We start from the raw sequence: 16,044 nt of genomic DNA, 5'->3' as shown, positions 1-16,044 counted from the left end.
GCCTCTGCTCTTAACCCTGACCACTGCCCCGAGCCCGAGGGCAGCACTGCTGGGATTAACCTTTCCAGGGGTGCCTCTGGGAAGGACTGGGCTGGGCTTGAGCCCAGTGGCTCTGGGAGAAGAGTTAAAGGAGTGTGGACATGTCCCACTGCAGGAGTCTGTCATGGTGAGAAATCAAGTGGTGCCAAGAAATTGGGCCTCTCCTGTCTCTTTATAACTGTTAAGTACTGCTGTTTGGGAGGGCTTTGAAATACTGGACTACATATCCTTTATCCCAGTGTAATTTGATATCAGCAGGGTGTGCATGAAACTGTGAAAGTAAACAAAGCACGAGGGAAGAGCCCTTGTGTTTCCTCCTGCTCTGTTGGCCTTCCTTTCCTTCATGTTGTTGAAGAGATCCCAGCAGACCCAGAGTGCCTGTGCCGTGTTAGGAACTGACTGAATGGCATGCAAGTTCTACAGCTTGAAGTGCCAGCACTAATTAATGCCTGCTTTCTCCTTCACAGCCACATTGCCAAAGAGTTCTTCCTTCAGCAGATCCGGCCCAGGAGCTCAGCTCAATGCAAAGCTGCAGAAGGCACAGTCCTTCGACGTGCCCAGGTGGGTCAGGGGGTGGGCACTGGGTGGAGGTGGGCATTTGGGTCCCCCACACTTGGAAAAAATCCCTTCTCTGTCACGAAGTTGTTTTCTGAAATAATGTTTCCTGCAGAAACCAATCCCTGCTGATTTCAGCACTTCACAGGATGCTGTGGTTTTACAGGGAATGCTCCAGGAGCAGGGCATCATGGAAGTACAATAATTAACTATTAACAGTGTTGACACTGTTTTCAAGCTCTTGAAAACTTAATTTTTAGAAAAGCCTTTGCTCCTGTAAACACAACATGTGTTGTGCAGTCCTGCACAGACACTCCTGGTAGTGTGACAACACAACACAACAACTAATGTAATATTTAAAATTGGCAACTCCAGGGTTATTTTTGAAAGCAAAATATTTAATAACTCTCATATTTTAAATGCACTCCACGTAATAGTTTCTTCTACGCTCTTCAAGTTCTGAGTGAAGAACCACCTTTTTAGATGTAGGGCTTTTAGATTATTTCAAGGCTCAGAGTCCCGATGGCCATCGGTGACCAGTGGTGACCAGTGGGCTCCATCCTGGGCCCAGTGGGATCTGATCCCCTCCCCAGTGACACGCACAGGGCTCAGGGGCACCCTCAGCAGGTTTAGGTGACCCCAGGCTGAGGCTGCAGGGACACCCCTGAAGGATGGACCGTCCAGAGGGACCTGCCCAGGCTGCAGCAGCGACCCTTGGGAATCTGCTCAGCTTTAACAGGGCTGAGTGCTGGTGCTGCCCCTGGACTGGGCACCCTGGGATCAATCCAGGCTGGGCATGAGCAGATGGAGCAGCCCTGGGAGAAGGCCCTGGGGGTGCTGGTGGGGCAGAGGCTGGACATGAACCAGCCCAGAACCCCCCGTGCCCTGGGCTGATCCCCCAGCGTGGGCAGCAGGGCAGGGGGGATTGTGCCCCTCTGAGACCCCCCTGCAGTGGAGGTTCATCTCATCCCACCCCTGCCATGGGCAGGGACACCTTCCACCAGCCCAGGGTGCTCCAAGCCCCATCCAACCTGGCCTGGGACACTCCCAGGGATCCAGGGGCAGCCACAGCTTCTCTGGGCACCCTGTGCCAGGGCCTGCCCACCCTCCCAGCCAGCAATTCCTTCCCAATACTGGGGAAAAGAACCTTTTCAGGTGTAAAACTTGATTTCTATGCAGCACTTTACCTCCTTGTGAGGCTGCTGAGGCCCTGGCACAGGTTGGGCAGAGAAGCTGTGGCTGCCCCTGGATCCCTGGAAGTGTCCCAGGCCAGGTTGGACGGGGCTTGGAGCACCCTGTGCTGGTGGAAGGTGTCTCTGCCCATGGCAGGGGTGGGATGGGATGATCTTTAAGGCCCCTCCCAACCCAACCCTTCTGATACTCTGTGACTGAAGCGCTGATGTTCCCACTGACACCCTGTGCTGTGGTTGCAGTGCTCCCCCCGTGGCAGAGTGGGCTGTCCCTCAGTCCTCACGGCTCAAGTACCGGCAGCTCTTCAACAGCCACGACAAAACCATGAGTGGACACTTGACAGGTACTGGAACAATTTTTGTTGTCTCCCTTTTTCAAGCTGTAAAAGGCCAATTTTAGTCTCACTGAGGCTGCTGTTCACATGGTAAGAGACTCATCAATATTTTTCTGTGTCACTCTCCCAAGTGCTTAATGGTCTTGTTTAGAGGTGAATATTTGTCATAGCTGGGATCATTCTATCACCATCTCTCCTTTATTTTCTGAAAAATAAATTGACCCTGGGAAATCATTCTGGAAAAGGGCACAGTGGGTTCTGGGAGAACTTGTGCAGCCATTTCCAGTGTTCAGTTCACCCACTGCTGGGAGCACCTGGCCAGTTCCAGGAAGGACCTGGGCTGGTTCCCTGGCTCAGCTTTCCCAGTTCCGGTGCATCTCTTTGTGTTTCGGAGCTCTTTGTTTTTAAATCTGAATGATTTGGTTGCCCAGAGAAGCTGTGGCTGCCCCTGGATCCCTGGAAGTGTCCAAGGCCAGGTTGGATGGGGCTTGGAGCACCCTGGGCTGGTGGAAGGTGTCCCTGCCCATGGCAGGGGTGGCACTGGGTGGGCTTTGAGGTCCCTCCCAACCCCAACCAGTCTGGGATTCCATGATAATTGGGCAGAAGGAAAGGATAATATATTTGTTATTTGGGGAGCCAAATAACATCTGTTATAACAAATAACAGATGCTGATCACATGTCAGCAGTGTTGCTTGTTTGTTTGTTAATATTTGTTTCATTTTCAGGTCCCCAAGCAAGAACAATCCTCATGCAGTCCAGTTTGCCCCAGGCTCAGCTGGCCACAATATGGTAAAAATAAATCCATTCATTTCCCTCCAAACACAAGCTGTTCTTAAACCTCTGCACTGGGTTCTGTGGGGTTTTCTCCATTTTCAGTCTTTGATAAATCACGTTCCTCGTTTTCATGTATTACTTTATAAAACAAAACCTGCACCTGTGTGCCTTTATTGATATTCACAGAAGCAGCAGGAGCATGTTCTGTGTGGTGCTCAGGTTGGGGTTCAGGGAGGGGTTTTTAGGCAGAGCAGATTTCAGCACCCTGTGCCTCCCCCATCCCTGGCCCCACGGGAGGCAGCACCAGTGAAACCTTTCCCTTTGCACAGCTTGTACAACAGGAAGCTTGACCCAAGCCACACTTCCTTGGGGCTTTCTCTGCCTTTTCCATGAGTTTGGAAGGGCTGATTTCCATGGGACTGGAGTTAGAGACGTTCCAATAAGGGATTTTAAAAGGATTTGTCTCAGCCTCTCTTTCTCCTTTCAACTTGTCGTTTGCTGAACTTTATTATATTCTTATTGCCACATGGGAAATTGTTCCTAATTAATTTCTCTCCTTTATGAGTTCTTTGCTTGCAAACCATTGGAGCTCACCCACCTGAACTGCACTTGTTCTCTTTTCAAAGCCCTGATAGTTTCGTTATATATTAAAAACCACTCTTCCTTCTCTGTTCCGTAACAAAGGGATAAAAATAAATCAGCCCAATCATCCAGCAGATGATTTTCCAAAAAATACTCGGCTTGTTGCCAGCCTTGAAGTAGATTGTGTGGACAGGGGTCAGCCCCCAGTGAACTCCAGGAGTTCTACACAGAGCTCATTCCATTCTGGCCACCCAAACTGCCAAGTCCATGGAGATAAGAGTGGATGTTACAGCTCCTGTTGTCCTAGGAGTGGCTCCCTTTCCTGGGCCAGTGGGGCTGCAGGTGCTGTTCTCTGGCAGAGCAGAAGGTTTCTCAGGCTGTGCTGGGGCTGAGCTCACTGGCTCAGACACACAGAGGCAAGTGCAGCCTCTCAGCTGCCCTGGGAGCTCCTAATGACACGTGGACCCAGACTGCTGGAATAGCTGATCACTTATTTCTTTGCACCCCAGATTTTCATTCTCCTGGCTCGTTCTTGCCTCCAGCCTGAGGAGTCAGTGACACAAGTTGGGGATCAAACGAGGCTGGAATTGTCTTCCAAATTTAAATCCCCATCAACAAAGTCCTGTGCCTCGGGACATCAAAATAATATATCCCTTCCTTGCCTTTGATTGTCACGTTACCATGGGAGATTTTCCTGCTTGATTAGAGTGCAGCAGGCTGGAGAAACAAATCCTGAGGTGGAAGGGACCCCCAGGGATCATCCAGTCCAACTCCTGCCCAGGACACCCCAACACTCCCCCCTGTCCCTCAGAGCGTTGCCCAAACGCTCCTGGAGCTCTGGCAGCCTTGGGGCCGTGCCCACTGCCCTGGGGAGCCTGGGCAGTGCCAACCACCCTCTGGGGGAAGAACCTTGTGCTGAGCTCCAAGCTGAGCCTGCCCTGGCACAGCTCCAGCCCTTCCCTGGGGGCTGTCCCTGGACAAAGTTCAGGCTGTTAATTTTGTCCAGTGCCACCTTAACACAAGCAAAAGCATTTTGTGCCTGGGCTGGAGCTCTGGTTTGGGGTGTTACTCCATAACTTTTATTATGTGCATAATGCCAGAGTGGTTTTGTGCTTGTCAGGACTGGAACATTGATGGCTTGGATTTCAGTGCCAGTGGGAACTCTGGAATGTGAGGTGGGAGCCTCCAGGGAAGAGGGAAACCAAACCAAAAAGTTCTGCCGAACATCTGAGCTGGTTCTTTTCTGGGTGATGCTGGGCAGTGGATGTTCACAAGGTGTTCAGGAAAACTCCCCTGGTTCATGTCCCTCCTCCAGCACATGGTCCAGGCAGCGCTCAGAGCAGGAGGAGGAGCAGCATGGCTACAAGGCTGGTTTCAAGGCACACATCCATGAGAAGTGTGGGAAGTAGGGGAGCATTTGGGTTTCGCTTTTCATTTGTTTTGAAAAAAAAGTAGCGTGGAAAAAGTGGAAAAAAATGAATTAATTTGGAACTGACTGTGTGAAAATGATGCTTTTGAACAGTGATTTTTAATATTTACTCAATTGCCTTACTTTGCCCCTTCCCTTCAAAAGGAATCTTTCTGATATCGACCAGGATGGGAAGCTGACAGCTGAGGAGTTTATTCTGGCTATGCACCTCATTGATGTAGCTATGTCTGGGCAGCCACTGCCCCCTGCACTGCCTCCAGAGTATATCCCACCTTCCTTTAGGTAACACTTGGGGATCTCACTCCTGAATTTGTATTCCATTTGGGAAAGCTGTCCTGTGAGTGTAAATTAGCACAGCAGACTGAGCAGTGACCCCTGCCCTTCTTGTCCTGTCAGAACAGTTTGGGGGATGCTTTATGCTGACACACCTGCCACAGCTTGCTTAGTCTGGCCATAGAAATCCAAAGCTTATAGTTCCTTACAGCAAATGGAACATATTGGAACTCCAGACACGTTATGGATCTACAGTTTACCCCCTTGGTACAGCTGCATCTGTGACAACTGCGGTCACTCATCACTCCTTTCTCTATTTCACTTTTATTTTGGTGGAGAAATGGGTGGGAAGACAGTCCATTATAATGGAAATAGATGTTGGCATGCTGCACTCTTCAGGTATCCTCCTGGAGATTCCCATTGTTTTGTGTATTCCACCTGGGACCTTGCTTTTGGCCTGACTGTACTGAGCTCTTCCTCTGTCTCTGCTGCTTGTGCTGTAGCTTAAAAACCAGCTCCAGACTGGGCACCTGTGAGAGATTTTGGGGACAGGGCTGGACATATTGGGAAGTTTCATGGAGAACTTGGAATGGGGCTTCTCAGGTCACCAGGGAGAGCTGGTGGGAGTCTGGGGAATGATGTCAGTCCTAAGGGGATGCCTGAGTAAAACCCTCTGAAAGAACATTAAACATCGTGAAATGTTACACCAGTGCATTGAATTTGGTTTCCTCATTAATCCTGAGTAATTTGGGCAGGCTCAGGTTGTCCTAAGCACCTGAAATCCCTGTTTTCTTGGCAGAAGAATCCGCTCTGGCAGTGGGATATCTGCTGCCAGCTCAGTGTCTGTAGACCAAAGGTTACCAGAAGAACCAGCATTAGAGGAAGAGCAGCAGCAACTGGAAAAGAAATTACCAGGTGAGCAGGTGAAAAGAGGGATATTTTGTGTTCCCAGAGGGATGTTTCATGTTCCCAGAGGGATGTTTCGTGTTCCCAGAGGGATATTTCGTGTTCCCAGAGGGATGTTCCGTGTTCCCAGAGGGATGTTTCGTGTTCCCAGAGGGATGTTCCGTGTTCCCAGAGGGATGTTTCGTGTTCCCAGAGGGATGTTCCCGTGTTCCCCCTGCTGGGGGGTTGCACAGCCTGCCTGAGCAGTTGGTGATGTGTGAGAGGCATCACCAAGACACTGCTGGGTCCGGCTCGTTCCTGATCCTTTGTGCTGGGACTCTGGAGGTGGGCACAGCCTCCAGGCTGCTGCTCTCCTGCACTCCCACGGGCAGCACTTTGCACCCCTCTCACAGGATTGCCAGGAGAACTCCTTGCTGCCTTCATCCTCTGGGTGGGGGCTCTGTGGAAGATCCCAGCATTCCCACAGAGCCCCGATTCCTCACAGCCTGTGTAACAGTGGGAGGGCTGTCCAAGTTTCAGCAGCTCTGGGAAAGGAACAAAAGGGAGAGAAAAGGGAACTGGCAACAGGAAAGGGGGACAGACTTGAAAAGACAAGAATTCAGCTGGTTCAGCAGCTGTTGGGCTGATGTGTCCAACAGTGTGTGCACACCTGGGAGGAAATAGGAGCTGTCTCTTGCCTTGCATCCCAAAAATGTCCATGTTGGGCATGCAGGGAGAGAAATGTGGACTGTGGGGGGTAGGAATGGGACACAGAGGGTATGGAAAGGAACAGAAGGTGAAGTGGGAAGAATGATATGGAGGGAGGACAATCCCTGGTGCTGCAGAGGGATGTCAGGGAACCTGTGCTGGACCAGAGGTCACTTTTAGGGCAGCGGTGAGGATGTGGATGTGCAGGAATCCAGATTCCCTGGGCTCAGCTGCTCCAGAACTTAAGCCATTTCTTTCCTGGCAGTAATGAGTGGTCTGGGGAGAATATCAAGTTTAAAGTCATTGTGGTGGTTTGCATGCTGGCTTTTTGATGATGTCACCAGCTGAATCCTTGGCCTTGCTCTGATGGAAGTGCTGGCTCTGGGGCTGCTGCAGTAATCCACTGGTCCTGTGTCCTCCCAGAGGATCACCTGGAGATTTTTTGGCCTAAATCACCCCCACTTGTTGGACTTGCAAACCTGGAAGGAAGCCTGAGGAGCGGGGATGGAACCCCACCCCTTGTTTTCCTGAGGCTGTGGGTTTGAGGGGAGCAGCAGTGTAAATGCTGACCCCAGAATGACCCTTAGGGCTCCATGATCCACGTTACCCTCCCTGACCTGCTGCTGCTGGGAGGTTGTTCCCCCTGGGCTCGGCACACACGGGCTGATGTGAGCCAGTGACAGATCCCTGCCCCTCTCTGTGCTTTCCACCCCCAACAGTCACGTTCGAGGACAAGAAGCGGGAGAACTTCGAGCGGGGGAACCTGGAGCTGGAGAAGCGGCGCCAGGCGCTCCTGGAGCAGCAGCGCAAGGAGCAGGAGCGGCTGGCACAGCTGGAGCGGCAGGAGCAGGAGAGGAAGGAGCGGGAGCGGCAGGAGCAGGAGCGCAAGAGGCAGCTGGAGCTGGAGAAGCAGCTGGAGAAACAGCGGGAGCTGGAGCGGCAGAGGGAGGAGGAGAGGAGGAAGGAAATCGAGAGGAGGGAGGTGTGTGGAGCACAGGGGGCCGTGTCCTGGGCACAGGGGTGCTGAGAGCACAGGGCCTGGGCTGGCACTGGCACTGAGCAACACTGGGAACAGGAACACACATCTCGGGGGGTTGGAGGGAGGAAGGGTCAGCAATGCCTTCATTTTTCCTGTGGAGTGAACGGGGGAGACGTTTCGATGTAGGACAGTGCGCTCCCGACCTCTGACTTCTTTAAAAATTATGATTATTGTTATTTGATATAAAGAGATGCTTGAATGAATGAAGAAAAGCCTATGGTGTTCATGATTTCTGAGGGATGAGGGAATTTTGTAAGATCCCAGAACGGTTTGGATTGGAAGGGACCTTCAGTGTCATCCAGTCCCTACCCCTGCCAAGGGCAAGGACACCTTCCACTAGCCCAGGCTGCTCCCTCCAACCTGGCCTTTGATTTGTCAGAGGAAACACACCCTGGGTAACTTAAAAAGCTCTCGTTTTCTCCCACTGCCAAACAGTGATGAGTTCAGTGCAGAGCACTTGGCTATTCGTTGCAAAGCTGCAGGATGTCCAGGGGTGCAGGTTGGAGAGGGATTTGATACTTTTTCTGGAGAGTTTTCAAAGCCTCAATATGAAACAAGTTGGTAAATCAGAAAACTGGATCTGGAGAAACATGAAAATGAGATTCTCTCTTTAGTCTCCTCTGCTGTGCAGGAGAGCCCCATCTCAGTGAGCATTCAAAGCACTGAGCAATTTGTGTGCTTCGAGGCACAAGAGCAGCCTAGGAGTGTGTTTTTATTAATGCTGTAATCGCCCGTTAATTATATGAATTATAACAGCAATTACACGTGTTTAGCAATTATATCTATTTATTTTAAATTTACTTTTCAGTTATGTATCCTACATTTTATTGTGTGTAATTGTGTAAATGATCCACGTCCCTGTTTGTGTTTGGCTTTGGCCTGTCCCTGCCTGCCCAGGCTGCCAAGCGGGAGCTGGAGAGGCAGCGGCAGCTGGAGTGGGAGCGCAACCGTCGGCAGGAGCTGCTCAACCAGAGGAACAAGGAGCAGGAGGACATCGTTGTCCTGAAGGCAAAGAAGAAAACCTTGGAATTCGAGCTGGAGGCTCTGGTAAGTGATGGATCCCCAGGTCAAACATGCAGCGTGGCAGTGGCTGTGTGACGGTGACTGTGCCACGGCCGGGTTTATTTGCCAGGATTTCGCTTGTAGATTTGAAGTAAAAGTACTTTTTAGGTCCCTGACTTGCCTGACAAAACATTCAGGTAAAAATAAAACCAGAGATCCTTTTCTTTCCTTTTCAAGAACGACAAAAGGAACCAGCTGGAGGGAAAGCTTCAGGATATCAGGTGTCGGCTGTCGACCCAGAGACAAGAAATTGAAAGTACAAACAAATCCAGAGAGCTCAGAATTGCAGAAATCACCCATTTGCAGCAGCAGCTACAGGTGAGCAAACCTCCTCTAATTTTATTCTTAGCCTTGAATTTTGGCTTCCTCAGCTGCATTGATATCCTGAGCAAACCTGCCCCAGCATGGGGTGTGCTGTTCCTTGCCCTGAAAAAAATCACTGTAGATAGTTTGTCATTCCTGGAAACCAGTGTTCTTCAGACACATCTAGGAATTGTGCCTACACTAGAGGCTGTGTCTGTCACTTCATCCTCCTGGAATCCCGCTGTGGGGAGCAGGAAGGAAGTTGTTTGGCTGCAGGTGTTTGGGAGGCTGAGGAGAAGGGAGTTTTATGGCGTGGATTTTGCTGGCGGTGGTTGCAGTTTTGTGTGCTGGGAGAAAGACTTGACTTCAGTGAAATGGCTTGTTGATGATGGATTATTAATTGTGGCATAATGAACTTTCAAAGCTGCAGTTCCCAGTGAAGCCAGTTAGTTCAGGAACTAGCCCTGGCATTGTCCTTTCCTGCTGCTCCATCTGAAATTCTCTGTCAAATGGAAGTAGAACTGCATGAGTGCCTGATTTTAGGGAGAGAAAGTGCTTTGGGGTTTGTGAAGGTCCTCTAGGGGTTGTAGGATTTCATTTAGGGACTTTTCTCTTTATTACATATTTCATATTGCTTGAAATTAATTCTTGGCCTGTCATGGGGGGTCTCAGTGTATTTCTGCCTCTACAAAGAGAATCTCACCCTTAGCTTAGGAGGGCTCAGGTGTAAAACCTGACTTAAACCCCAATCCTACTGCTCCATTGCAGCCTCACTCTTGCCTTCCCTGGCAGCTCTTCTGGTGGATCTTTGGGTTTGGGGTGGTTTTGCAGCAATAGCTGTGGCTCTGTGTTAATACCTTCCCTCAGGTGCTCATTGATCTCCACCACTGATATTTCAGGCAGTGTCACATGAGGTGTTTTTGTCCCAGAACTGTCACTGCGTAGGAGAAAAGGCCAGATTTTATCTGGAGAGAACCTAAAAGCTTTTTCCTGAAAAAAACACCATTATTTTTTCAAATATCCTGTCAGTCTTTCTGTCTCATCTGTAGAGGACAGACTAAATCAGTGAGCTTTAGAAAAGGACATTTAATCATCCCATCTCTCCCATAGGTTAAAAAGTCAGCACTGGCATTATCTCTGCAGGCTGGTGCACCTTCCCCTGGAAAGAGTTTAGTTTAAAACACTTGAAACTCCCTGTGGAAAGATGAGTCAATTCGAAGGAGTAATTATTCCTCAACCTATTAATTAGTTTCAAGATGGTGTTTCATTAAGCTTGTGACAGAAACTGTGCACCACCTAATCCTGGGTGATGGGAGTTTGTGCTGGTTACCTGGATCTGTCTGGTCAAGTGGCATTTCCAGGGATGTTCAGAAGGATCCTCCCTTCCAAGCCCCTGACCTGGGACTTGCTTAGTACCTGCAGGGACCATTTGCCTCCTTGATGAATCCTTTGGCTCCCAAGGAATTGGCAGAGAACTTTGCCTTGTTCAAGGGGCAGGAGCTGGGATTTGATTTCACTGCCATGTGGGACATTACTCAGTTCTTGGACATTTCTTGTTGCATGAAACTTCAGAGTTAGTGATGCCATTGATGTCTCTCATCTGTTTCTCCAGTACAAGGGAAGGATGTGGAAAACCATCTGGTGGATGTTCTTGGATAGGTTCTTATTCCATGGTTGTCTGGGGTTTCAGGAAGCAGAATTTGACCTCCATGATCCCTTGGCATTCTCTGTCCTTACACACTCTCCAAACTATTCGGTGTGTTGAGTAATCTGGAGTTTGGAAGCGTTCTGGCCTTTAAAACAAAACACTGAGGTGGTGATCTCATTCCACCCTGAAATGCTGTCCTGGGGTACTTTCTGTGCTTGCAGCATTGTTTCTGTAAATGCTGTTTTGTTCTGACACCCATCCTGCTGTCTGGTTGATCTGCAGGGTTCTCAGTCGCAGACACACGGGCTGGTTGGGTTGGAAGGGACCTCAGAGGTGCCCTGGGCAGTGCAGCTGGACAGTGAGTGCCACGTGTGGCTCCAGCACTCAGCTCTGCCTTAGCTCATTTTGGCTCCTTTGTGGATTCATGCAGTCCTTGACTCTGCTCTGCTGTCTCGGGGTATTTGCTGGAACAGAAGGAGATTACAGGAGTCTGCAGTCGTTGCATAATCGTCAGATGTGAGCTGGGAACTGCAGAGCCCAGTCAAGGCCTGGCAGGAGGAAAGTGGGACAATCTGGAGCTGTGTCAGTGCAGCCAATCCCGTGGGCCTGGAACAAAAACTACAGCTTTCCATGGAACTCATGACTTGGGTTGGGAGGGACCTCAGAGCCCACCCAGTGCCACCCCTGCCCTGGGCAGGGACACCTTCCACCAGCCCAGGCTGCTCCAAGCCCTGTCCAACCTGGCCTGGGACACTTCCAGGGATGGGGAGTCCTCAACCTCTCTGGGACTCAGTCTGGCATTGAGCAGTCAGGTGACATTTGTTCTTAGGGTGGTGTGATGTCATCTGCAATCCCTCCTGACAGATTGAACCTGTCAGCTGGCTGAGGCCTCAGAAGCCTGCAATTCCAGGCAGCTGCTCCAAGGAATTGCTCTGTTTGTCTGAACGTTGGGATGTCCAGACCCAGGGGCCTTTGGTAAAATAAGCTGTTTCACCTCCTGCTGCTGTGACATGTTTTGAAGTTGGAGGTCAAGGCTTCTGAAAGGTGTGTGAAGCAGCTCTTCATCCTCCAGAAAGAGCAAGGACTCTTTACGAAACATAAATATAAATGTGTATATATATATATGACCCACCAAAGGAGGAATTTCTCATCTGCAGGGACCCCTGTAACATATCAGTTCACAGTCTTACAACTCTGTACTGAGTATGAGGAAGATCATAATCCCCTTCCACAAGCACCAAGTCCAGAGATTGAGGACTCAAGGATTCTCATGCCACAGAGCTCACGTTTCATGGCTTTTGGCCAGAATATATTCCTTTAGAAGGAAAGTCTTTATTTTCTCTTCTTCAGATAAAATGTAAATATTTGTCTTTCTATTCCTGATCAAAGTTGTTATTCATTAACAACATTATTAACGTATTCATTCACAAACACAATTGGAGGTTGTAACTGGGGGGTCAGGCTCTGCTCCCAGGGAACAGGGACAGGAGGAGAGGGAACGGCCTCCAGCTGTGCCAGGGGAGGCTCAGGTTGGCCAGGAGGAGGAATTTGTTGCTGGCAAGGGTGGTGAGGCCTTGGCAGGGGCTGCCCAGGGAGGTTTGGAGTGCCCAGCCCTGGAGGTGTCCAAGGCAGGCCTGGCCGTGGCACTCAGTGCTCTGGGCTGGGGACAAGTTGGGGATGGGGCACAGGGGGATCCAGGGGCTGGGAGGGCTTTTCCAGCCTCAGGGATTCTGGGATTCATTTATTAAAATGAGAATAAAACATTTAGGAAGTGCTTGTTTGAACCTTTCCTGAAATTTGTCCTTGTCTTTTTGCCCTCCATTTCGGGTAATCCCAAGCCAAGTTCCATATTCAAGGAGAATCAATTGGATTTGATACACTCAGTCCTTTGTATTGGCAGAGAACCATGTCCAGTGGGAATATCACACAGACAGCACTGGGAAGGAGCAATAGAACATCAGTTAGTGAGGGAGGAGGGGCAGGAGAAATGCAGTGAGGGGTGCTGTGGCTGAAGTGACCCCTCACTCACCCTGGGCCTGTCTCTGTTCTCGTTTTCCCTGTCCTGGATCCAGGAGTCTCAGCAGATGCTGGGGAGGTTGATCCCAGAAAAGCAGCTGCTCAATGATCAGCTCAAGCAAGTCCAGCAGAACAGTTTGCACAGTGAGTAGATTTTTGGGTGTGTCTCACCTCGGGTAGGACACATTCCCTCCTTCCAGTGTCCTCTGGAGTTGCTTTCCGTGGGTTGCAAGCTCCATATTGAAAAACGTTGCTTTCTATGACCTGCTGGGCTCCATACAGGAAATAATTGTTTGCCAATGTGTCTGAAACCAGGAGATTCTCTTCTTACCATCAAGAGAGCCCTGGAAGCCAAGGAACTGGCACGGCAGCAGCTCCGGGACCAGCTGGATGAAGTGGAGAAAGAAACCAGATCCAAACTGCAGGAGATCGATATTTTCAATAATCAGCTGAAGGTAACCCAGGACTCATTAATAACCCTTCCTTCTAAGTGTTCAGTGAATCATTCTCTAACTTGGTCGTGGAAAAAAGTAACTGAAGTGGTTGATTCAGATGGTCAGGTTTGGGAACATTCCCAAATCTGTCTTTTTGGGGTTTGATTTGGCTTTTATTTTATTTTTAAGAAAATGCTACTTAGCTTTCCAACTCAAGAGTTTGAATCACCCCAATCTGCAGAATCCCTTCAGGGATAAATTTGAGCTCTGACTCTGATTGCAAATCTGAAATTGCCCCTTCCTGTGCTTTGGCATCCAAGGAGTGCGAGGCTCTCGTGGGTCCAACCTGCTGGAATCAGGAGTTCAAACTGCAATCTTGAATAAAAGAGCCTTGATTTCCTCCTGCCACCAGCATTTCCCTGCTGTTCATTCTTTCCTGCTGTCCCTGAGTGTGGGTGTCTGGGGTTGTGGCTTCCTGCTTTGTTGCTCAGTCTGTTGTGAGACCTGTGTGGGTTTTGGGTATTTCTGTTCTTCAGAGAGAAGGTACAAATCAGTCTTTAGTGACAAGGCTCTAATAACACCTATTTATTCAATAAATATTCCAATGTTAAAGTACTTATCTGCCAGTTCCCCTGATGGGTTCTCCTGAGAGCTGAGCAAAAAAAAAACCCAGTTTCCTGCAAGGTGGCAGAAGCTGTGCTGTAAGTGCTCAGAAGGAAAATCACTGCAGTAGAGACATTAATGGTTCTGGATTGTTTTGGGATTAAATCTGAAGCTTTAGAATGGAAGATGAGTTTGAAGTGAAGCAACAAATAGCTCGTTTAATATTAAAGTTATTAATAACTGTAGAAAAATTAAAAGCTGACTCACTGAGGGAGGAAGGAAAGGGAGAAGCTCTGCAGAGTGAGACACAACACAAAATAGGCACAATTTACACCAAAAGAAAATAGAATGGAAACCTTACTTAATGAATCCTCCAGGTTCAAACCTCGCCTAATTTCTCTTTATATGTGGGTTTGGATATGTTGTGCTTTTTAGGTGTTATTTTTTTAATGGAGTCCTTCCAAAGTGTTTTGCAGATCAATAAGACCAAAGGATATTCATGCTAAAATTACGATCAATATTTGATCATAAATCACCCAAACAGAATAAATGGGCAGAGGGAAGAACACTCTTAGTACTGTGACAGTAGCAATGAAAAACCAACCCCAAACCAACCAAAATTCAGTCTAAGGGTTCAACTTATCAAATAACAAGTGAATGATAATTAAATATTGGAATTGTCTATTGAACAAAGATTTATCAGCTTGTCTGCCAAGACTGGTTTGGGTTGAGAAGGACCTTAAAGCTCACCCAGTGCCACCCCTGCCATGGGCAGGGACACCTTCCACCAGTCCAGGGTGCTCCAAGCCCCGTCCAACCTGGCCTGGGACACTTCCAGGGATCCAGGAGCAGCGACAGCTTCTCTGCCCAACCTGTGCCAGGGCCTGCCCACCCTCCCAGCCAGCAATTCCTTCCCAATATCCCATCTATCCCTGCCCTCCTGGCAGCTTGAGGCTTGTCCCCAAGGATCAAAGGATAATTTCCCCTGCCATGGAGAAGTGAGGGGTTTATTGCTGGTGTGTGGTGCTGCCCAGGGGAGGACAAGCAATAATTTGCTGCTGCTGAAATGTGTTGGTTTGCCAGGACTGTTTGCTGGGTGCCTGGAGGGGGCAGTGAGCCAGCAGAGCAGAGCTGTGCTGCTGCTCCCAGGGGTGCTGTGCAGTGTGCCAGGAGCCGTGGGTGCTGTGGGTGCTGTGCACAGTCCCGTGTGTGAGTGTGAGGAGCTGTGGGTGTGTGGGTGCTGTGCAGTGTGCCAGTCCTGTGTGTGTGTGGGTGTGAGCTGTGGGTGCTGTGTGTGAGTGTGAGGAGCTGTGGGTGCTGTGGAGTGTGCCAGGAGCTGTGGGTGCTGTGGGTGTGTGCCAGGAGCTGTGGGTGCTGTGTGTGAGTGTGAGGAGCTGTGGTGCTGTGTGAGGAACTGTGGGAGCTGTGTGTGTGTGGGTGCTGTGCAGTGTGCCAGTCCCGTGTGTGAGTGTGAGGAGCTGTGTGTGTGTGGGTGCTGTGCACTGTGCCAGTCCCGTGTGTGAGTGTGAGGAACTGTGGGTGCTGTGCACTGTGCCAGTCCCATGTGTGAGTGTGAGGAGCACAGTCCTGCTCTGGGTGCCTCTGACTGAGCATTTCTCTCTTCCAGTCCCTGGCAGTGGAGGAGGCAATGCTGCAGTGCCTGGTTCTGCTCCTGGGCTGTGTCCACTCCTTGCACTCCTTCCCAAAGGTCTCCAGGCCCTGCCCAGGCAGGACCCAGCTCCCTCTGAGGGAGGATCCTCCTCCAGTTTTGTGCTTCACGTGACAGATGAGTGTGCAGTGTTGCCCAAGAGCTGCCAGCACCAGGGCAAACCAGAGAGAAGGGTTCATGCATTGATTTCATCCAATCTCTGTGCCCAGATGAGCAGTGGGCCTTGAATGGCCACTTGGGAGAGGGATTAGTGAGCCATTTTTACCCTTTGCTGATCTGGAACGTCAGGATTTTAAGTCAGTTCCTTGCTTTGGCCGTGATGTTCAAGCACTTGGATGTGAAGTGTTCCCACACAGCACTGTCATTTGTGGTTCCAGTAGGAGAGAGGGCAACATCCTTGCTTTCTCCAATCCCCCAGAGCTATAGGGTGGGGAAGAGGGAGGAACTGTGTCTGCCAAGGCCAAAGCAGATGCTTTGGGATCTGGGAAAAGGACAGGAA

General features: G+C 49.9%; 1 protein-coding gene across 7 annotated transcripts in view; it reads left to right on the top strand.

Annotated features, from left to right (window-relative positions):
- ITSN1 (intersectin 1) overlaps positions 1 to 16,044 on the top strand; it is a 95,530-nt gene that overhangs the window by 36,174 nt on the left and 43,312 nt on the right. For all 7 annotated transcript variants that reach the window (XM_050332775.1, XM_050332770.1, XM_050332773.1 and 4 more), the window contains 10 exons: positions 507 to 600; positions 2,028 to 2,128; positions 2,846 to 2,909; positions 5,050 to 5,187; positions 5,978 to 6,093; positions 7,491 to 7,753; positions 8,708 to 8,857; positions 9,050 to 9,190; positions 12,896 to 12,983; positions 13,155 to 13,294. In XM_050332775.1, coding sequence (XP_050188732.1) covers positions 507 to 600; positions 2,028 to 2,128; positions 2,846 to 2,909; positions 5,050 to 5,187; positions 5,978 to 6,093; positions 7,491 to 7,753; positions 8,708 to 8,857; positions 9,050 to 9,190; positions 12,896 to 12,983; positions 13,155 to 13,294 — 1,295 coding nt within the window. The remainder of the gene's footprint in view (positions 1 to 506; positions 601 to 2,027; positions 2,129 to 2,845; positions 2,910 to 5,049; positions 5,188 to 5,977; positions 6,094 to 7,490; positions 7,754 to 8,707; positions 8,858 to 9,049; positions 9,191 to 12,895; positions 12,984 to 13,154; positions 13,295 to 16,044) is intronic.

This window comes from Myiozetetes cayanensis, unplaced genomic scaffold (assembly GCF_022539395.1).
Source record: "Myiozetetes cayanensis isolate MyiCay16 unplaced genomic scaffold, myiCay2020 scf5-8, whole genome shotgun sequence".
NCBI lineage: Eukaryota > Metazoa > Chordata > Aves > Passeriformes > Tyrannidae > Myiozetetes > Myiozetetes cayanensis.
The sequence above is the reverse complement of the archived record's forward strand: the minus strand, read 5'-3'. Positions and strand labels throughout refer to the sequence as shown.